Below are 21,492 nucleotides of genomic sequence, written 5' to 3' on the forward strand. Positions count from 1 at the left end.
GCATGCCGTTTAGGCCAACAACTGAGTGCTTTAGAGGAGACTATTCTTAGAATTTCAAGAATGCCACACAGTGCTACTTATGATCGTCAAACCTGCCAACACAAGGCTGTGTTTGTCAATGAGCTAGTAAGTTGCCAAAGTGCACAAGAGGTTGTGATTTGGAACCGTGTGTGTGTGTAGACTACATCGCCGCACCGAGCAGTCAGGAGGATGATGTCCACAACATCCAGTCTGTGATCGACTCCCTGGCTCTGGATTACCTTCAGATCAGCCTTTCACACATCACAGGTGAGCAGCTCTTACTCTTGACTCACTATTCACTAGTTAATTAACTAGTAACTACTAATTTATTCCCTAGGTATTCACTAGCTATTCAGTCATTCATCATCTGATCAAGTCAAATGTTATTTGTCACATGCTTCGTAAACAGGTGTAGGCTAACAGTGAAATGCTTACTTCCAAACAATGCAGAGAGAAATCAAATAAAAATAAAGAATAAATACACAATGAGTAATGATAACTTGGCTATATACATGGGGTACCAGTACTGAGTTGTTGTGCAGGGATACGAGGTAATTGAGGTAGATGTGTACATATAGGTAGGGATAAAGTGACTAGGCAACAGGATAGGTAAAACAGTAACAGCAGTGTATGTGATGAGTCAAAAGAGTTAGTGCAAAAAGGGTAAATGCAGATAACTAAATAGTAACCAATAGCTAACTATTTAGCAGTCTTATGTAGGGCTGGGCGGTATACCGTTTTGCGAAATACCGGTATTGATGCACGGACCGGTTTAGGTTTTTACTTTACCTTCTATTCCGGTATTTGAATGTTTGGTTTGTTAAATGTGACACGCAGCGTGTAACGTCCATTTTTATAGTTTACTTCTCTACTTGAGTCATCTCTCTCCACTCTCTCTATGCTGCTTTCCACACAGACCTAGCCACGCCCCCTGTAACTCAAGGAGCGCATTTGATGTTCGTCAAACAAGAGACACTTGCGTTCAGTCTGCATGGTCAATATGAAACACTGTTGATGACAACGATGCAGTGGGCACTTTGCTTCTTAATATAAATCTACTAGCATTCAATAATTACACTATTAGCTTGTGTTTCTTACATCTGCAAACAGCTAGTTTGTATTTTCTTAGCAAGTTGTTCCTAAATCTTGTTAGCCGCTGATTGTTAGCTAGCTAATAAATGTACCGAGTAAGAGCATGCGTAATTGGCTATACAGCCTGATAATACCAGGGGTTGTGTAGAGCTATATCAGCATGTTTGTGCAGCAGTGTCTTCTAAATTAAAGAGGTAAAGGCAAAGCAAGAATAAGAGAACATTCAATGTAGCCAAACATTATAGGGTCCCCCAGGAAACACCTATCAACACACTTCGTTTTTACCCTGTCACAATAACTCCTCCCTGGCATTTTCATTCGTTGTCATGTCAAACAACATTGTATTAAAAGTGCCCACTATTATATTCCAACTATATAATTATAATAGACTTTCTATTCCCATGATTCCAACAGTAAACCCAAGTGTTTTGCTCCAAATCGCAAGTGAAATTGCAGCATTTGGTTAAAAATAAGGCCCAGATTACTTGCCCATATCGTGCAGCCCTACGTGGCAGCGTGGAAATGATTTAAATGCAGAAATGTATGAAAATGATAATTTGTGGGGGGTTGAATTGAACAGTATAAAACAATCAGAATGGAGAAAGACCCATTGAAATCACTTAGAATGTATGTGTTGCCACCCTAGGGTCACACACTACTCATAAAGCAAATTTATAGCTTTTATTATTAAAAAACCTCAAATGCTGTCATTTAAAAAAATAAAATACAGTGATATAATATTTTGGCCATATCGCCCAGCCCTAGTCTTATGGCATGGGGGTAGAAGCTGTTCAGGGTCCTGTTGGTTCCAGACTTGGTGCATCGGTACTGCTTGCCGTGCGGTATCAGAGAGAACCGATGATGAATGCTGAAAGAAAATCAAGTGATCTATTTAGCTACAACCAGAGGGTCTCTGGTTAAATTGCTGTTTTAGATTTCAAAGCACAGCCTTGTTCAGAGCAAACACAGCCCTCTTTTTTTAGGAAAATTAACCGTAAAAAGATGCAGACTAGTTGGTTCTATTAAAAGGACAACAATGTGGTGTTGATTATAGTTCCACTGATTCATCGCTTGTCCTAATGGGTTTTTCCCCTGGCTCTAGGCGAGAACATTGTACGAGGGGACAAGGAGTCCATCAAGAACCTGTTGGAGATCTTTGACGGGCTGCTTGAGTATCTCACCGAGCAGATCAGTGAAGAGGAGTCGCAAAATGGAGGTAGACAAAAAAATCTTATTTTACTCCATTACCCTCTCAACTGTTATATTTAGGCAAACCTTTATTTAACCAGGAAGTCTTATTGAGGTCAGAAGACCTGCCTGGAAACATACCTAAACATACAGCTGTTCTTCCTGATCTCATATCACACCATCTCCCTCAAACCTTATTTGTGTCACTGAGTCACTGAGTGTCACTGGTTGGTGACTTGGCGTGAGTCCAAAAGGAGCTGTGAAGTATTGGCTGATAATCCACCGATAACCGATTTTTCAATCTATAGGATGAAAAAAGGGACTCTCGTGCTTACCTTAACACTTGCAGCCATTCTCATTGTCATTCATTTCACAATGTAAGAAATCGACTTTTGAACCATATTTCTTGGGCAATTGTTCTTTTGAGTAGCATTTTATGCGAATACAGTGTGGGGAAATTACACTTTTTAATTTCCCAGGCATAAAACAGTATATCGGCAGATACATAGGTATCAGTAAATTTTGTACCCCCCAAAAAATCTAAACCGCCATCGGACCCAGAATAACATATCGCCGGGCTCTAGTTTAAACCTCTTTATATTTCCAATTACTGGGATAGGCTATGCATGAGTCACTACAGATAATGTTACTGTCACACTCAATGATCTCTTCGATGCACTTTCACAATGACATGGCTAGAGCAGTTGCTTGTTTCACTTCAGCTTTCGGAAATGAGGTTGGATCATTGTCTATGAGCTCCAATGTCTATGGATCGCTATGTTCCGAGTGCTTATTCTACTACTCTGACCGAGTCCTTTTAATGCGACTTAAATATTTGTATAATTACGGACTGATTGGTAGTCTGAAAGTCGACTGGTAGCTTGTTCGTTTCGTCATTGCATCACAGCAGGAGCCTGTCAACTTCACCACATTGCGCCACACTGTAATCACCCTTATCTTCTTCAATCCTCCCCCTTTCCTCCTTCCAGACAAGGAACCAAACGGTGTTCCTGTTGAGGATGCCCCCCTCCCTACAGGGCCAGTGGTCCCCCAGACAGAGGAACAGGAGGCCCTAATGGAGAGATCCTCCCAATATTCTAGTGTGCAGTGAGTGTTTTCAAGACATTCCACGCTACAGGTTCTTTGTACATTTCCATGGTTTCAAATTCAGTTCCGTGTTCAAGCAGGCTTCCAGTTCTGTTGATACAACTAAAGACACCACATCACGAGACAAGACACTTATATATGCCATTTAGCAGACACTTTTATCCAAAGCGACTTAGTCATGCATGCATACATTTTTCATATGGGTGGCCTTGGGAATCGATCCCACTACCCTGGCATTGCAAATGTCATGCTCTAGCAACTGCACCAGACAGGACCACTTCAAATGTCATCATTGTGTACGTGAAGTCGGTTCATCCGATTGACACAACAGCCAGTCAGAGAGCACAACACAAATGTCAACAGTAACGGCGAATGCTAAGGTTGGACACGGAACACAAACATCTGTGACATCACTATGTCTACTCAGCCTGTTCCGTTGGCTGTCGCACAGAAAGGCTGGCTGGAAAGTCAACAAAGCTGAATGAGTCATTGTGGGTGAGGTAAACCTCTGCTCCTAAACCAGGAAACCCGATGCATTGTTTTGAATAAGTGCAAGTTGTACTTGTTCTAACTAACTGGTGTCACACAAACCAGACACACCGATGCACTTCCATTGAACTGTTTGCGTGGTCTTTCCTTTGATTTACTTTGATAGTGATACATCGGTAACTTTACGATGTTTCTTTTATCTTCCAGCTCTGCCGTCCAGTCTAGCAGCAAGCATTCCCTCCACTCTTGGAATGCAGAGGAGACGGGCTCGACCAATGAGCTTATCCTCCTGGGAGACTCCGCCCGCACGTTCACGGCCAAACAAGAAGGTAGGCGGAACCACGAGCTTGTTCCTGGCCCATGGCATAGAATGCTGAAAAAGGAAAAAGCTTTCCTCTGTCTTTCTGTATTTACATTTGGGCTCAAATCCCATTTTATTTGTCACATGCTTCGTACACAACCGGTGTAGAGTAACAGTGAAATGCTTACTGACGGGTCCTTTTCCAACAATGCAGAGTTAAAGATAGAAATAGTAACACAAGGAATACATACCCAATGAATAACAATAACGAGTAAAAAGAACATGGCTGTATACAGGGAGTACCTGTACCGAGTTGATGTGTAGGGGAACGAAGTCATAACATTTACATGACATTCAGACGCCCTTATCCAGAGCGACTTACAGGATTGGGGTTAAGTGCCTTGCTCAAGGTATTTAGCGATGTAGCTAATTGAGGTAGCTATGTACATATAGGTAGGGGTCAAGTGACTTGGCAATAGGATAGATAATAGACAGTAGCAGCAACGTATGTGTTGTGTGTGTGTGACGTCAGTTCATGTGTTGGGGTGTAAGTATGTGTGGGTAGAGTCGGTGCAAAAAAGGGTCAATGCAGGAAGTCCTGGTAGATATTTGATTAGCTATTTTTTGGGGTCTTCGTCCAACACCGCCTGGTATACAGGTCCTGGATGGCAGGGAGCTCGGCCCCAATGATGTACTGGGTGGGACTCACCACCCTCTGTAGCGCCTTGCGGTCTGGTGTCTTGCATTTGGTGTAACAAGCGGTGATGCAGCCAATCAAGATGCTCTCAATGGTGTAGCCGTATAACTTTTTGAGGATCTGATGGCCCATGCCAAATCTTTTCAGAGAGGTTATTGTCCTTGCACCACACCGCCAGGTCTCTGACATCCTCCCTATAGATTTTGTACATAGGTTTTTCTATTGTGTTATTGACTGTACGTTTGTTTATGTGTAAGTCTGTGTTGTTTTTGTTGCACTGCTTTGCTTTATCTTGGCCAGGTCGCAGTTGTAAACGAGAACTTGTTCTCAACTGGCCTACCTGGTTAAATAAAGGTGAAATAAAATAGGCTGCCTCGTTGTCGGTGATCAGTCTTACCACCGTTGTTGTCAGCAAACTTCATCCACCTTTCGCTTATCAAACAGCACATGATGCTGATGAGGTATCCAGTCTTTCCAGTCTTTTTTTGCTGTCTTTCCTATGGAATTCTTTATGGAGACAGTGTGGAATGTTGTGTGGTCAGGTTTTTCCTCAAGTGGAAGTATAAAAAAACAACCAGGATTATGTCACCTTTTCCTTTTTACAAGCCCCTGTCCTCTCATTCGTTTCCACTAAGTCCTTCTCTTGAGTCCCCACCTTTTGGTTTTAATGATAGTCTTCAACAACGGTTTAGTTAGTTAGAATATGAATGGCCCGTATACTTGTCTTTGCTCCGTTGTATGGATCTTGTGTATATTCGCTAGACAATGCCAGGGTTATTGGCAAGGCATCGATAGCTAGGAGTACAGAAGCGTATCTGAGAAAAGAATTCAGAACTGTAGGCTACTTAAAGAACAGTGAACCAGTTGAGGCAAATCTGATTGTATAGAAACATAAATAGTATTTTACTTGAACCTTTGTTCAATCAGCCTGCATAACACTATTATATCATGACACGAATAGCCATAGCATCTGTTAACCATGGGAACTACAGTACTGAACAGTGTACACATACTCCTACAATACATTGCCTACAAAATCTACACCTCTAACAGCTACCTATTTTACCCCTCACTAACAGTGGAAGCCTCTTCCCAAGCTCCGGGCCCCAGCACCACGGGTGCCCCGGGAACCCCAGGCACCCAGGCCACTCTACTGAGGGAGCCCCTGCGCTCGGCCATCCCCCTGCAGCCCCCCTACCAGACCACCCCCCACAGGCCCGACAGAGCTCCCCACTCGGGTAGCCAGTCTCCCCCAGCCAACGGTCTCGGCAGCGGGGCCGCAGTGGAGCAGGGGGCACCCGCTGGCACCTCAGAGGTATGGTCCATCTAGTCAAATATATCCATACTGAGTCTATTCAAATGACGCTTTTTAACACAGTATCAACTTTCCGAAGACACGTTTTAATCAGTATTTCAAAGCTCTCAGCAAACGACTGTGTTCTGAAGTGACCTCAGCCAAGTACAGTTTATAGAACTGTAGCTTCCTTCCTCCTCTGACAAAGGATGAGCTGTTGCTGACTCATGCCGACTCATCCAAAATGGCCACGAGACTCCTCACAGGAGTCACTTTTCCAATGCGTTCTTCCTCTCTGTTTACTGGTGGCAACACCTCCTAACCTGGGAATCACGTCACATCCCACCTGCATGCCTCTGGCAAGTCCAGACACGCTACCAGGGGCAAATACTTTCCACTTGTTATTCCATTACCAACTGGTACTTGCTATGTCTGAAGACTAGCCAATACTATGACTGAGAAATTGGTCAGCAGTGGATCTAGAGTTGGAGAGACCGGACTGAGAAACAGTTCTACATTCCCATGTCATTTACAATATGACCCAGGGCCATATGTCTCCACCCAACACAAGTTTCCACCCTAGAAGGAATGTCATGTTTCCACCTTCTAGTCTCTCCACTGGGAAGAAAGACTGCATCAGTGGAACAGACCAGTGACGCAACCAAAGATCTAGGCCCAGTCAGTTAGTCAGGATATAGATAGATAGATATATCCATCTCAGCAAAAAAATAAACGTCTTCTCACTGTCAACTGCATTTATTTTCAGCAAACTTAACATGTGTAAATGTTTTTATGTACATAACAAGATTCAACAACTGAGACACAAACTGAACAAGTTCCACAGACATGTGACTAACAGAAATGGAATGATGTTTCCCTGAACAAAGGGGGGGGGGGGTCAAAATCAAAAGTAACAATCAGTATCTGGTGTGGCCACCAGCTGCATTAAGTACTGCAGTGCATCTCCTCCTCATGGACAACACCAGATTTTCCAGTTCTTGCTGTGAGATGTTACCCCACTCTTCCACCAAGGCACCTGCAAGTTCCCGGACATTTCTGGAGGGAATGGCCCTAGCCCTCACCCTCCGATCCAACAGGTCCCAGACGTGCTCGATGGGATTGGGATCCGGGCTCTTCGCTGGCCATGGCAGAACACTGACATTCCTGTCTTGCAGGAAATCACGCACAGAACGAGCAGTATGGCTGGTGGCGTTTTCATGCTGGAGGGTCATGTCAGTATGAGCCTGCAGGAAGGGTACCACGTGAGGGAGGAAGATGTCTTCCCTGTAACGCACAGCGTTGAGATTGCCTGCAATGACAACAAGCTCAGTCCGATGATGCTGTGACACACCGCCCCAGACCATGATGGACCCTCCACCTCCAAATCGATCCCGCTCCAGAGTACAGGCCTCGGTGTAACGCTCATTCCTTTGACGATAAATGCGAATCTGACCATCACCCCTGGTGAGACAAAACTGTGACTCGTCAGTGAAGAGCACTTTTTGTCAGTCCTGTCTGGTCTAGCGACAGTGGGTTTGTGCCCATAGGCAACGTTGTTGCCGGTGATGTCTGGTGAGGACCTGCCTTACAACAGGCCTACAAGCCCTCAGTCCAGCCTCTCTCAGCCTATTGCAGACAGTCTGAGCACTGATGGTGTAACTTGGGCAGTTGTTGTTGCCGTTTAGTACCTGTCCTGCAGGTGTGGTGTGATCGGATGTACCGAGCCTGTGCAGGTGTTGTTACACGTGGTCTGCCACTGCGAGGACGATCAGCTGTCCATCCTGTCTCCCTGTAGCGCTGTCTTAGGCGTCTCACAGTACGGACATGGCAATCTATTGCCCTGGCCACATCTGCAGTCCTCATGCCTCCTTGCAGCATGCCTAAGACACGTTCACGCAGATGAGCAGGGACCCTGGGCATTTTTGGTGTTTTTCAGAGTCAGTAGAAAGACCTCTTTAGTGTCCTAAGTTTTCATAACTGTGACCTTAATTGCCTACCGTCTGTAAGCTGTTAGTCTCTTAACGACCGTTCCACAGGCGTATGTTCATTAATTGTTTATGGTTCATTGAACAAGCATGGGAAACGGTGTTAAAACCCTTTACAATGAAGATCTGTGAAGTTATTTGTTTAAAAAAATAAATAATTGCTAATTTTTTATGTATACCCATACCCCATGAGCTCACATACCATTATGGGTGATTATAAGGAGCTGTGGTATGGATGAAATAAAATCAATGTTTTGCCCAAAATGAGCTGCACACACTACTGCTATTCTTTCTGTGTCTCGTTCAAATTCACTGCAATAAGGCACTACTAATGTATTCTCTTAGCATTGCTTTACAGTTTAGTCATTTAGCAGACTTACAGGCGCAATTAGGATTAGGTGTCTTTCTCAAGGGCACATTGGCAGATTGGGGATTCGAACCAGCGACCTTAACCGCTAGACTACTCGTGACACTGGTATTTCAATGCTTTATACTGGTAGTGGTAGTTAACACCAGGCATCTCTTGCGTAATATGTCGTTAGCATCCGCTAGCTAGCCTCTGAGACTCCTACTCTTGCTGGGTTCTCTTTTATCACAGTGTGATTTGAGTGTGAATTCTTCGCCCTCCCCCACTAAGTGGAAATGCATCCACCCCTTTGTCTCTGTCCCCTTTTCTCTGACTAATGAATGACCCTCTCTCTCTCTCTCTCTCTCAGTCCCCAAGGCCAGTGGCTGACACAGTTACCAATGGAGTGCGCTCGCCAGCCCACAACCACTCACCTGGTGAGGACAAAGAACGGACTGCTCTGAACAGCACGGCTGTAGCCATTGAACTGACGTATTTTTGCACAATGTTCAATGCATCAGAAATAAACGTGTAGCACCTCAAAACCATGTATCAATTTCATTGATTGATTGATCTTACTCCTCCATGCTTTTCATTTGTAGTCGAGAGTGAGAAGTCTGTATCCAGTCAAACCAAGGTCAGGCTAGAGGAGGCCAAGGAGCAGCCGGAGGTAAGGCATAACAAACCACTCGCCCTCTACACTGTTGTAGTTACAATGCCTCAAATTAGGACTAATTCAATAATTCAGGTCTACCTCATGCCTAATTCCAATCTAATTATTTGCTAATGCATGTCCAATTTACAGCTAATTCATGACTAAATTGTTTGAATATTTCGATAATTTCTCTCTTTCTCTATAGCCTACCAGTGTGGGGCCCAGGAGGGTTCTATTCCGGACACAGCCAGACATTCATTTCCTCACCCTGCAGGATGAGCTGAAGGACAGGGCACCACTGGACACTGAGGAAGAGACCTACACGCAGCAGGACAGCTGGGCTCACAGGGGGCGGACGGGGATCAGGTAAGAACAACACAATGGGAGGTGGTTAGAATAGCATTGTAGATGCATAGCGAGAAAAGCAATGTACATGAACATAAGTTACACACAGAGTTCCTACACACTGCCACTCAATCTAACATTCACCTCCCTGCCTCGCCCTTTCTGTCTCTGATCTTCCTCTTTCTACCTTTTGCCCCCCTCTCCCTCTCTCTGTCCCCCTCTCTCCCTCTCTCCTGTCAGCAGTAGCAGGGTACTAGAGGAGGAGAATTGTGAGGAGCCTCTCTCCTGGCGTAGACAGAGAAACAGGAAGGCAGAACAGGAGCTGCACCACATGTCTGAGAAGCTGTCCCGACGCCTAGAGGAGCTGGACCTGGTGAGTGGTACACTCGTGTGAGTGACGCGCTTGTCATTATGTGAACCTTACTGGTTAGTCCCAGTGACTGTGTGTGTCAAGCTATATTTACATTGCGGGGATACGGGACGTGTTCGGAGCAGTCTAACTGCGTGTCGGATGCCTTACAATCCCGTTCACCGGGAGAACCTTCCCACCCGACGTGCTTTCGCTTTGCATGCGCCACGGCTGACCATTAAATTGTGTGTGTGGGGGGAAAACTAAGGCGTCGGGACCTGGGATTGTGTCACCCCCGGCATCGCAGCAATGTACATCTCGATTTAACGTGTGTGTTTCCACTCGTCAGATGTTAAAGAGAGCGCTAGGAGAGAGCGGAGAGCCCGACGAGGTCAAAGAGGAGGACAAACAGTCCCACCACAGTGACAGCGTCATGGAGTGTCGCAGGCCCCCAAGGAGGCCAACGGGTACATACACTCCACCTCCACGCCCGTGTTCATACAGCATCTCAGATCTAGGATCAGTTTAGCCTTTTAGATCTTAAGGAATACGATTTGTATGCGCAGATCCTAGATCAGCACTCCTACTCTGAGATGCACCACACTTCTCCAACAAAAGCACAGTTGACTCGCCTGAATGTAGAACTGTAATAAGTCATTATTGACCAACTCTATGATTTTAACATTTCCTCGGCTTTAACCTCTGACCCTTCTCCCAGGTACGCCGCGAGCCCCCACAGCCCCCTGTACCCGCTCCCTGTCCCCCTCCCCTCCCCGGGCCCGTCGCTCCCTCTCAGGTCAGCTAGAGGGCGCCATGAGAGAGGCGGTGAGCGGAGGGGTCGCACAGAGACCCGCCGCCCGTACGGGCCGACGAGAACTCCATCTACCGCCCCAACACAAACACAGCCAGGTCAGAGGGAATTGCCATATTCAGTATAAAGATGGTCACCTTTTAAAAGAGACAAGTTGAACGGTCTAACATAGTTGGTGTGTACACATCTCTCTCTAGCTGGAAAAAGCCTATGAGGAGGAGCTGAAAGTGTACGAGGACAGAGAACGGGCTGCTATGGCCAAGGAACGAACCAGAGCACAGGAGGCGGTGAGAGAGAGAGAGAGAGTGGTGTGTGTGTAAACTGCATCAGACTTACTCATTGTAGCCCTAGGGAGGTGTGTGCATTAGACACCATGTGACTGTGTATACAGTAGCCCTCCGTCAGAGACTGTGATAGAAAGACTGTCCCCCCCCAATATTATCTACAGCAGACGTTCTATGTGTGATTCTGCCCTGTAGGAGAGGGAATACAGAGAGGCCATACTGAGAGATGTTCCCCGAGCCCCCAAACCGTCCCAAGTGTACACCACAGCAGCCCAACACCGCTCCCCCAGGACCAGACAACCAACTCCGGGCCGCAGACGACAGGACAAAACCAGGAGAGCCCCACCAAGTAAGACCCCCAAGCTGGAGTCAGTATCAACTCAATCTAATCTAAGTACTGTACAAAGTGGCTTCCTCTCCTTCATTTGCCCTGAACTAAAAACACAGCATTGGCCTCTGAAACTAATATGGAGGATGCCTACCTGGTTATCTACTCAGTCCTTTCAGAACTACATATGTCTGAGGAGAAAGAGCTTGATATGGATTTGCGTATTAGTCTCTAAGTGCACGGTATGGATTTGTCCCTCTATATTAACCGTTTGTGCTTCTCTCTCTCCGTTTTCCAGTGAAGGTGAAGGACAACGACCTGCTCCCCCTGCTCCTGGAGGAGTTCCCCCACCTGCACCTCTCGCCCCACGCCCTGGGCAGGATGTGGCAGCAGCAGCTGAGCCAGGTGGATCGCCTCAACGCCTCCCTCTCCCTGGACAACCAGAGGCAGGGGCCACGCAGTAAACTCACCAGCCAGGTGGGGGCGCTATAACACACTATCCACCATATAAACCACAGGGAGAGCTGGGATGTTTTAGCTTGGCTTGACAGATGGATCTCTGCAAGTCTCCTACCTTTCTGTAATGTTAACACAGATGTCTAAGTGCGGGGAGCCTGTGATTGGGCAATGACCCCAGAGACCAGGGTTCACCCGTGCAGCTTTTCCACATCGATCTCCTCCCGTTAACTCGACAATGTTCTCTCTCCAGGTGGAGGAGGTTCAGAGGAGACACAACCTGCTGGGGGAGATCATCCGCAAAGAGCAAGAACACAACAGACGCCTGGTGAGCCAGTCAAAACATGCACGAGCTTCAGCACACATGTAGGCTAGACACACACACACACACATATTACCAGTCTTATTTCTCAAACACACACAGCAAGCAATAATACAAACAGCCCCTCTCACTGTACAGCCATCTCGCCCCCCCCCCCCCCCCCCCCCCCCCCCCCCCCACCAGAGGGATTTTAAGGAGCGCATCCAGCAACAGAAGTCGACTCAAAACCGTCTGAAGGAGCAAAGGCAGCAGATCGCCCGGGCCAAGAAGTACCACAGTGACTACCACGTCCAGCTCCGCGCGCGCATGATGAGGGCCCGCACGAAAGAGGAGAGGGTCAGTTAGTGACGCCACGCTACGCCTCGATACCCAACACGGTTTAGATGCTCCTCGAATTTCATGTTTCAACGCTTCACAGTACTTTCCATTCTCCATCCATGTGTTTTTTGAAGAGAAGATTTTACACAATTGTCATGTAATAAATTATATTGTAAAATACAGTCAAAAGTAAACAGGTCATGAACACAATGACTATACAAACACATGTAACGATATGGTGGTTTGTTTAGTGGTTATTAATTGGTTGTATAACACTGTGTGTGTTGTGTTCCAGATGTTTAAGCAGGTGTTTGAGGAGGGCTTGGAGGTGCAGAAGGCTCGTCTCCGAGAGCAGAGGGCCTACGCCAAGGAGCAGCGCCAGGAGCACCAGAACAAACACCGAGACCAGATCCAGTCTATGGAGAACTATTACAAGGACCAGGTAGGACCAACACACGGCCCTCTTTCATATTAACACACACGCGTGCCTCACAGATGTAGTAGGAGAGTAAGACCAAGAAACGGCTTCTTGATCTTCTCTGTTCCTACATCTGAAAGAACGGGACAGCTGAAAGCTAATTCCACGCTGTTCTGCACTATTTCAGTTTTCATTGTTGGCTGAGACTCTCGCTATAGAGCGACAGGATATCCAAGTACGGAAGAAGGCCCAAGAAAAGGTAAATGCATGCTAATGTAGACACAATTTACTACATATGCCTGTACTTTGTCTGCAAATTTTGGGGAGATTTGAGATACTTGGCAAGTGAACTTATTCAGGGTTCAGCATGTGACTACTACGTCCTACGGTATTGGGGTCAGGATATTAAAGCGTTTCTCTCTGCAGGCCCTTCAGAAGATGAAACGAGAGCTGCGCTCCAAGATGGAGAGGGAGATAGGCGAGCTGCAGGAGATTATCGTCCAGGACGACGACGACGACTACTTCCACGGCCTGGAGGTCCAAAGGTTACGGGGTCGCGTGCAGATGGCTTCCTTCCAGTACAACACCAGCTGTCAGCACTGACCCCGCTAACGAGCTAGCAATCTATAGCTACCTACCGCTGACTTTCCTTCGGCTGCTAAAAACAAACTCTAAAGTCTCTAAAACACACGGATCTGAGTCCTACTCCTCGATTTGTTTTAAATACTTGATTATTTAAGAATGTTAAAAACAAAAAATGACTCCCTCACTGTGTATTTTGTGTGCTGTCGTTTTGATTTTGTCATGTGGTAAAGATGAGTAGTTTAGTAAATTGTCTTTCACAGCCAAACGGGACCATTGTGAAAATTGGATGCAACACTAATTATGAATGTCATGCCAGGACAAGATCTTTCCCCCTCTTCCTTTTAATGCTATGCAGGATATGTCTCCCGTACCGTTTTTAACAATGTTGAATGATTTATTTAATTGTACTGTAAATGCCCTGTTAGTCTGGTTTTTAGGTTATTGATCTAACCTGTTACGCTTTTTGAACACCAGAGAGCGCTGAAAGTTCCCTTTGCCACTAAACCACCATACTAATAAACAAATCAGACCTGTTAAAAAGACATCCTAAGTTTACAAGGCCAAGTAGCATGAATGGGGCGGATTCATAATTAGGAAATGTACGCCTTTCCTATGCACTTCTCAGTAGTTGGTATTCAGACCGTATGGAGGCGTGGTTCAATAGGGCACACTGAATACATTTGAATTAAACCCCATGGGATTTGATTTTCTATTTCTCTAAACTGTCCCTTTTAAATAAGTTATCTTTTAATTTGAGTTTGATCAGCGCAAGCCTTGAATGTAGACTATGGAGAATGGTTCAGAATATAGAAAGATGGCCATGAAAACATGTGCATATTTGTCTCTGTTCAGGACCCATTATTTATTCCATGGAAAAATAGCCTTAAGGCACAAAAGGTAAAAGGTGGTTTGATTCATTCTGAATGTTGCCACATTCAGTTCATCAATGGTATTGTTGGAATTTTATTGCCTAATATAATATAGAGAATTAGTAGGGTATAATACATATACCCTAATTGCCTGCATTGATCGTGAAGCTGTGTGAGGGCAAGTGCAAAGTAACAGTTTGAGCGCCATAATGATTAATAAGCCTATAGGTCCCGATTTGATTTTTACTACAATTTGCATTTGTTAAATCAAATGATGTAATGGAATGATACATATGTAGGGAACAAACATTAAACTGTCTGTTAAAATATTGCCCTACCTGGTTATTACTTATGGTCACTACCGATTGTGGCTTAGAATATTTAACATATGCTAATGTCTACAAATGAAATTGAAGGTAACAGGAAAAGTAATATGATTAAAACATTCTAGGGAGCACAAAAGGTTACATTTGACGCCACTTTCCTTGTCATCCAATTTGGTTTGCGTCTCGATCCCTACAAATTACAAGGCCATACTTTATTTGATCTATTTATTTTTATTTCACCTTTATTTAACCAGGTAGGCAAGTTGAGAACAAGTTCTCATTTACAATTGCGACCTGGCCAAGATAAAGCAAAGCAGTTCGACACATACAACAACACAGAGTTACACATGGAGTAAAACAAACATAGTCAATAATACAGTAGAAAAATACGTCTATAGACAATGTGAGCAAATGAGGTGAGATAAGAGAGGTGAAGGCAAAAAAAAGGCCATGGTGGCGAAGTAAATACAATATAGCAAGTAAAACACTGGAATGGTAGATTTGCAGTGTAAGAATGTGCAAAGTAGAGATAGAAATAATGGGGTGCAAAGGAGCAAAATAGATAAATAAATACAGTAGGGGGAGAGGTAGTTGTTTGGGCTAAATTATAGATGGGCTATGTACAGGTGCAGTAATCTGAGCTGCTCTGACAGCTGGTGCTTAAAGCTAGTGAGGGAGATAAGTGTTTCCAGTTTGAGATTTTTGTAGTTCGTTCCAGTCATTGGCAGCAGAGAACTGGAAGGAGAGGCAGCCAAAGGAAAAATTGGTTTTGGGTGTGACCAGAGAGATATACCTGCTGGAGCGCGTGCTACAGGTGGGTGCTGCTATGGTGACCAGCGGGCTGAGATAAGGGGGGACTTTACCTAGCAGGGTCTTGTAGATGACCTGGAGCCAGTGGGTTTGGCAACGAGTATGAAGCGAGGGCCAGCCAACGAGAGCGTACAGGTTGCAGTGGTGGGTAGTATATGGGGCTTTGGTGACAAAACGGATGGCACTGTGATAGACTGCATCCAATTGATTGAGTAGGGTATTGGAGGCTATTTTGTAAATGACATCGCCGAAGTCGAGGATCGGTAGGATGGTCAGTTTTACAAGGGTATGTTTGGCAGCATGAGTGAAGGATGCTTTGTTGCGAAATAGGAAGCCAATTCTAGATTTAACTTTTGATGTGAGCCTGGAAGGAAAGTTTACAGTCTAACCAGACACCTAGGTATTTGTAGTTGTCCACATATTCTAAGTCAGAACCATCCAGAGTAGTGATGTTGGACGGGCGGGCAGGTGCAGGCAGCGATCGGTTGAAGAGCATGCATTTAGTTTTACTTGTATTTAAGAGCAATCGGAGGCCACGGAAGGAGAGTTGTATGGCATTGAAGCTTGTCTGGAGGGTTGTTAACACAGTGTCCAAAGAATGGCCAGAAGAATACAGAATGGTATCATCTGCGTAGAGGTGGATCAGAGACTCACCAGCAGCAAGAGCGACATCATTGATGTATACAGAGAAGAGAGTTGGTCCAAGAATTGAACCCTGTGGCACCCCCATAGAGACTGCCAGAGGCTCGGACAACAGGTCCTCCGATTTCACACACTGAACTCTATCAGAGAAGTAGTTGGTGAACCAGGCGAGGCAATCATTTGAGAAACCAAGGCTATCGAGTCTGCCGATGAGGATGTGGTGATTGACAGAGTCGAAAGCCTTGGCCAGGTCAATGAATACGGCTGCACAGTATTGTTTCTTATCGATGGCGGTTAAGATATCGTTTAGGACCTTAAGCGTGGCTGAGGTGCACCTATGACCAGCTCTGTAACCAGATTGCATAGTGGAGAAGTTATGGTGGGATTCGAAATGGTCGGTAAACTGTTTGTTGACTTGGCTTTCAAAGACCTTAGAAAGGCAGGGTAGGATAGATATAGGTCTGTAGCAGTTTGGGTCAAGAGTGTCCCCCCCTTTGAAGAGGGGGATGACCGCAGCTGCTTTCCAATCTTTGGAAATCTCAGACGACACGAAAGAGAGGTTGAACAGGCTAGTAATAGGGGTTGCAACAATTTCGGCAGATCATTTTAGAAAGAAAGGGTCCAGATTGTCTAGGCCGGCTGATTTGTAGGGGTTCAGATTTTGCAGCTCTTTCAGAACATCAGCTGACTGGATTTGGGAGAAGGAGAAATGGGGAAGGCTTGGGCGAGTTGCTGTGGGGGGTGTAGTGCTGTTGACCGGGGTAGGGGTAGCCAGGTCGAAAGCATGGCCAGCTGTAGAAAAATGCTTATTGAAATTCTCAATTATAGTGGATTTATCGGTGGTGACAGTGTTTCCTATCCTCAGTGCAGTGGGCAGCTGGGAGGAGGTGTTCTTATTCTCCATGGACTTTACAGTGTCCCAGAACTTTTTTGAGTTTGTGTTGCAGGAAGCAAATTTCTGCTTGAAAAAGCTAGCCTTGGCTTTTCTAGCTGTCTGTGTATATTGGTTTCTAGCTTCCCTGAAAAGTTGCATATCACAGGGGCTGTTCGATGCTAATGCAGAACGCCATAGGATGTTTTTGTGTTGGTTAAGTGCAGTCAGGTCTGGAGAGAACCAAGGGCTATATCTGTTCCTGATTCTAAATTTCTTGAATGGGGCATGCGTATTTAAGATGGAGAAGGCGGCATTTAAAAAAAATAACCAGGCATCCTCTACTGACGGGACGAGATCAATATCCTTCCAGGATACCCCGGCCAGGTCGATTAGAAAGGCCTACTCGCTGAAGTGTTTCAGGGAGCATTTGACAGTGATGAGGGGTGGTCGTTTGACCGCTGACCCATTACGGACGCAGGCAATAAAGCAGTGATCGCTGGGATCTTGGTTGAAAACAGCAGAGGTGTATTTAGAGGGCAAGTTGGTTAGGATGATATCTATGAGGGTGCCCGTGTTTACGGCTTTGGGGTGGTACCTACAACATACAATAAAGATTCTGCATAATGACACAGCATTTCATACTCCACTGTAGGAAAGGGGCATAAATAGCCCTGCCTATCATGTCAGTCTCCTGCCATGACTAGATTCACATTAATCTCCAAGTAAAATAGATCTATAACAATGGTCATTTATCCTATATTTACAATCCCTTTATCCATAGGTCTTATATCAATTGATTTAATCAATTGATTTATATCAGAAAAATCAGTTGATTTTTCCACTTGAAACCGGCAAGTTCTCTTGACCTTATTCATGGTTGCGTATAAAGGTGGTGGAATTAAGTCTTCAGAATATGGACAAGCACCCACAACTCCATTTTTTGGGATCTCCAACCTAAATGCCTACCTTGCTGTCACTGGCATTTCCCGCATGCTTAAATTCAAGATTAGAATACCATAGAAAGAAAAGTGCATTAAAATAGGAATAAAGTTCATTTTACCCACGCTAATCTGAAGTCTAAATTTCCCCTATATGAACAGACATTATGTCGGTGTGAGAACATCACTTGTCAGTGTCAAGGCCACTCGTTGCAGGGACCACACTGGTAGCTGACCGGTCCCTTGTGCAGTGCACCGGTCTGAACTGACCAGGGACGTTTCCCAAAAGCATGTTAAGGCTAAGTTCATGATGCTTTTGGGAAATGAGCCCTGGTGAAAGCCATCTTAAAGACCTTCCACTCCATTGTTTTCACCTGTCAAGTCTTTTCAAGTCATTGCAGATGAATGGGAGATGAGAATGATTTTGAAATTGAGAGCCTACATGGTAAATAATTGACCCTCAAATTGTGTGCAACTTGTCTTACCAATTCCCTTCATTTTATGAGATCTAGGAAAGAAAAAAAGCACTTCATTCTATGAAACATTATGCTGTGATTTTCAAACAGCATAGAGTTTATTGCTTGTTTTCTGCAAGGGTACAAGAGGTTTATAATTTCCGCTTTTATTTTTCTTATTTACAGTGTCAGTTGAAGCTCACAGAGCAGCTGATGTGAAAAAACTATGAACACACTAATAAATACAACAGACTGAAAAATGAGAAATAAAAACATGTTAAAATTTCAGACAAAAGTTTAGCAAATTTAATCAGAAGAAAACTAATTTACACACACAATACTTACATACACATAGAATAAAGGAAAGTGGGTTTTACACCATGTGAGAAATTGCACCGGTCAGCGACCAAATGTCGCAGGGCTCGGCTGGCAAAGCATGCTAAGAGAAGCAACAGTCCATATTGTCTGATCTATTATCCAGAAACAACTCCACCTCATAAGACTGAGTGAAAGTCAATTATGGTTAGACGTAGATAGCAGAAAACAGTACTGTGTGTGTGCATATGAGCTTTGTGTGTGCATATCTATACGCGTATATATCTACATAAAAAGTCAATCAGTCCATTAACTATTTAGTAAATAGATGGAAGTTGCTGATTATAAACGGCAACACAAGTCTGCGTGTGCAAAAATGTCTTGTTTTTTCTAATGCATTTTATTCATTTTCTGTCAAATTTTAAAAAAGGTTGCTTGTGATCCACCACATGAACAATATCTTATACTGTACAAAAGCACAATTTCAGGATACTTGATAATTGTCTATCTGAAGAGAATCTGCTTCACCTTTGAACACACTGGGACTGGGTTTATTTTATTTTGCATGTACGCAGGTGAATATAGTCCATGGTCATAGTCCACGTCCACTGCTATTAAACAGGCAGTATTTTTTTTAAAACACTGAACAGAACTTTTTCTCATGTCAACACACATTTTGCTCAGAAGGGACAAAATAATAGCAAATAAATATTGTTTAAAAAAAAAGTCCATTCATGCAAGGGTTGTGGTAGAGGCTCTATTAGGGTTATGTCTAGATGGTATACAGCATGTCAAACGGTGATTTTTCTATGCATTTTAGCTAACCCTAACCATGACCTAATTCTCATAACCTGCTACGTTAATTCTCCTAAACCTACGAAACGTCCATTTTGACAAAAGCTGTATCCCTTTTAGACAAAACCCTCTAGTAGGGAGAGCGCTCTAGTCCCAACCTCAGTCTCTTAGTGGCCAAAAGGTTAAAGGTTATGCACTCAGCTCTCATTCAAGGAGAGGGTCACGGATTTGACCTGACAACGGCTTCCATAACCAGAAGATACTCCCCCCTTTCACAAGTCAGCCTCACAAAGAAAGATGATTTCACCTGAGAATACAGAGGTCTGTGATAACACCAACATGCTAGCAAGTAAATTAATAGGAAGAGGAACAAGCCATATACAAAATAGGTATGTATTTGTACACATATATACTCAAAATTACAGGTAGATATACTTTTTTTTTATCTGTATATTTCCGTTGAATGCTGTATGGTTGGAATAAAATGTGGAATATTCATTTTAACTTAATATGAAGAAAGCACGTCCTTTGTCGCCATTCCGTTTGTAAAGTGCTCTAGAGCGGCAACGGGAGAAAAAAAACATCCTGCCATCTTAGGTTGGATGTCACTCTGAAAACACCGACATCTTCCTTGAATTGCCTTCAACTAGCCTGGTCCCTGGGACAGAGTTCCACTCACTAGACAACGACCCACTTTGAGCATTTGATAAGGAACTTCAAATGGTGTGATTTATAGGTACAGTGTGCTATAATGATGTTTAGCGTTAAGTTCAACTCAGACTTTCACCAAAGCGCAACATGTCTACTCTGTGTAGCTGGATGGGGTTAGGTGTTCAGGTTAGCATGTCCATTAGCTTTTGATGTCAAGAGGTGGCAGGAAGTTAGCTGTGTGAGATTGTATTGGTCATCAGTAAGACCTAGTTTCTGCTGGTTAACTCATGGTCAGGAAACCCCCCCCCCCCCCTGGCCCTAGTCATCTACTCAGCGTGGACCTTCACATTTCTCTCTCCCAGACTAAAGCCAACATACCTTCTCTAAAATACTCTCGTTGCAGTCTGGACCTTGGTATTCGATCGCACCAGACGACCCACAACAAAAGAAGTGTGCTTTCACGGAACGCACATACTAGGGACCAGAGTTTTCTTCGGTTAGGAAAAACTCCTGGTCCAACACAAAACTGGTTCTGTGGATTTCACCGTTATAATGACATAAGCTATTACAAAAAGAAAACGAAAAAACGAAATAAAAGCTGTCATTCTCGCAGGGTTTCAAGGTCAGTAATCGTCACTCGTCTGTAGCAGCTGAAAAAGTGATATTTCTAAAAAAGGATGCGGTGAGAGAGGAGAGTGCTCCCGTGTGGTCTGCCTCTCAGTCGGTCTCCATATTGTCCTGGGGGACTGGGCACCGGAAAGGGGTGTGGTCACAATCCTCATGGGCGTGCCTGAACGTCGCAGGGTTCCCGTGGTGACAGCAGAGTCTATAGTCTTGCTGCGCTGACCGCACAAAATACACACACGCTGACACACACTTCCCCACTGATGTGTCACTCATTCCACCGCAAAGCCACACGTCTCCTCGATGGCTGTCAGCAGCTTGTCGTACAGCTTGTCATAGTGCTCGTAGGCGGGAACGTCAATCCGGTTAAAGCTGGACAGAGAGGAAAGGGCAGAGAGGGAGAGAAAAGTACATTTTTAGTTTGAGTGGATAGTTTTGAGGCACCTTTATAACTTTCCCTATCGATGAACGAATGACATTTCATTTGTGTCAAATCACCAGTTGGCGAGCCATCCCTCACGGGATGAATTGACGCCAACAAACATTTCAATAATTCACTGTGATAATTCTATCTTTAAACTGTTCTACATACAAAACATTAACATTGGATTTGGACATGCATTTAAAACCGGTAATATCATACGAGTTGGGGGATTGGACACCCTTTTCATAGCATGTCTTCGCCTCATTGACAGGCCATTGTAATTAAGAATATGTTGTTAATTGACTAACCTGTATAAAAAGGTTAAATGTATGGAGTAGCAGTGTGTATCTGTGTGTCTAAGCGGAGCAGTGGTACTTT

The 21,492-nt window shown here is 44.5% G+C and overlaps 2 protein-coding genes across 9 annotated transcripts in view; one reads left to right on the plus strand and one right to left on the minus strand.

Annotated features, from left to right (window-relative positions):
- The window catches only part of LOC129837993 (centrosomal protein of 95 kDa-like), a 31,354-nt gene extending 12,103 nt beyond the window's left edge, over window positions 1-19,251 (plus strand). For 2 of the 5 annotated variants that reach the window (XM_055904612.1, XM_055904629.1), the window contains exons 3-21: window positions 181-288; window positions 2,216-2,329; window positions 3,291-3,408; window positions 4,105-4,226; window positions 5,975-6,210; window positions 8,891-8,957; window positions 9,123-9,190; window positions 9,381-9,541; window positions 9,761-9,893; window positions 10,219-10,336; window positions 10,588-10,778; window positions 10,878-10,988; window positions 11,160-11,313; window positions 11,591-11,769; window positions 12,002-12,076; window positions 12,254-12,406; window positions 12,684-12,830; window positions 12,994-13,065; window positions 13,233-19,251. In XM_055904612.1, the coding sequence (XP_055760587.1) occupies window positions 181-288; window positions 2,216-2,329; window positions 3,291-3,408; window positions 4,105-4,226; window positions 5,975-6,210; window positions 8,891-8,957; window positions 9,123-9,190; window positions 9,381-9,541; window positions 9,761-9,893; window positions 10,219-10,336; window positions 10,588-10,778; window positions 10,878-10,988; window positions 11,160-11,313; window positions 11,591-11,769; window positions 12,002-12,076; window positions 12,254-12,406; window positions 12,684-12,830; window positions 12,994-13,065; window positions 13,233-13,409 (2,504 nt within the window). In that variant the 3' untranslated portion in view covers window positions 13,410-19,251. The remainder of the gene's footprint in view (window positions 1-180; window positions 289-2,215; window positions 2,330-3,290; window positions 3,409-4,104; window positions 4,227-5,974; window positions 6,211-8,890; window positions 8,958-9,122; window positions 9,191-9,380; window positions 9,542-9,760; window positions 9,894-10,218; window positions 10,337-10,587; window positions 10,779-10,877; window positions 10,989-11,159; window positions 11,314-11,590; window positions 11,770-12,001; window positions 12,077-12,253; window positions 12,407-12,683; window positions 12,831-12,993; window positions 13,066-13,232) is intronic. The other 3 variants (XM_055904623.1, XM_055904639.1, XM_055904621.1) reach the window with 2 other exon arrangements.
- The window catches only part of LOC129838013 (E3 ubiquitin-protein ligase SMURF2-like), a 72,323-nt gene continuing 69,213 nt past the window's right edge, over window positions 18,383-21,492 (minus strand). For all 4 annotated transcript variants that reach the window (XM_055904665.1, XM_055904655.1, XM_055904683.1 and 1 more), the window contains exon 20: window positions 18,383-21,062. In XM_055904665.1, the coding sequence (XP_055760640.1) occupies window positions 20,963-21,062 (100 nt within the window). In that variant the 3' untranslated portion in view covers window positions 18,383-20,962. The remainder of the gene's footprint in view (window positions 21,063-21,492) is intronic.

Source organism: Salvelinus fontinalis, chromosome 3, assembly GCF_029448725.1.
Source record: "Salvelinus fontinalis isolate EN_2023a chromosome 3, ASM2944872v1, whole genome shotgun sequence".
NCBI classification, from domain to species: Eukaryota; Metazoa; Chordata; class Actinopteri; order Salmoniformes; family Salmonidae; genus Salvelinus; species Salvelinus fontinalis.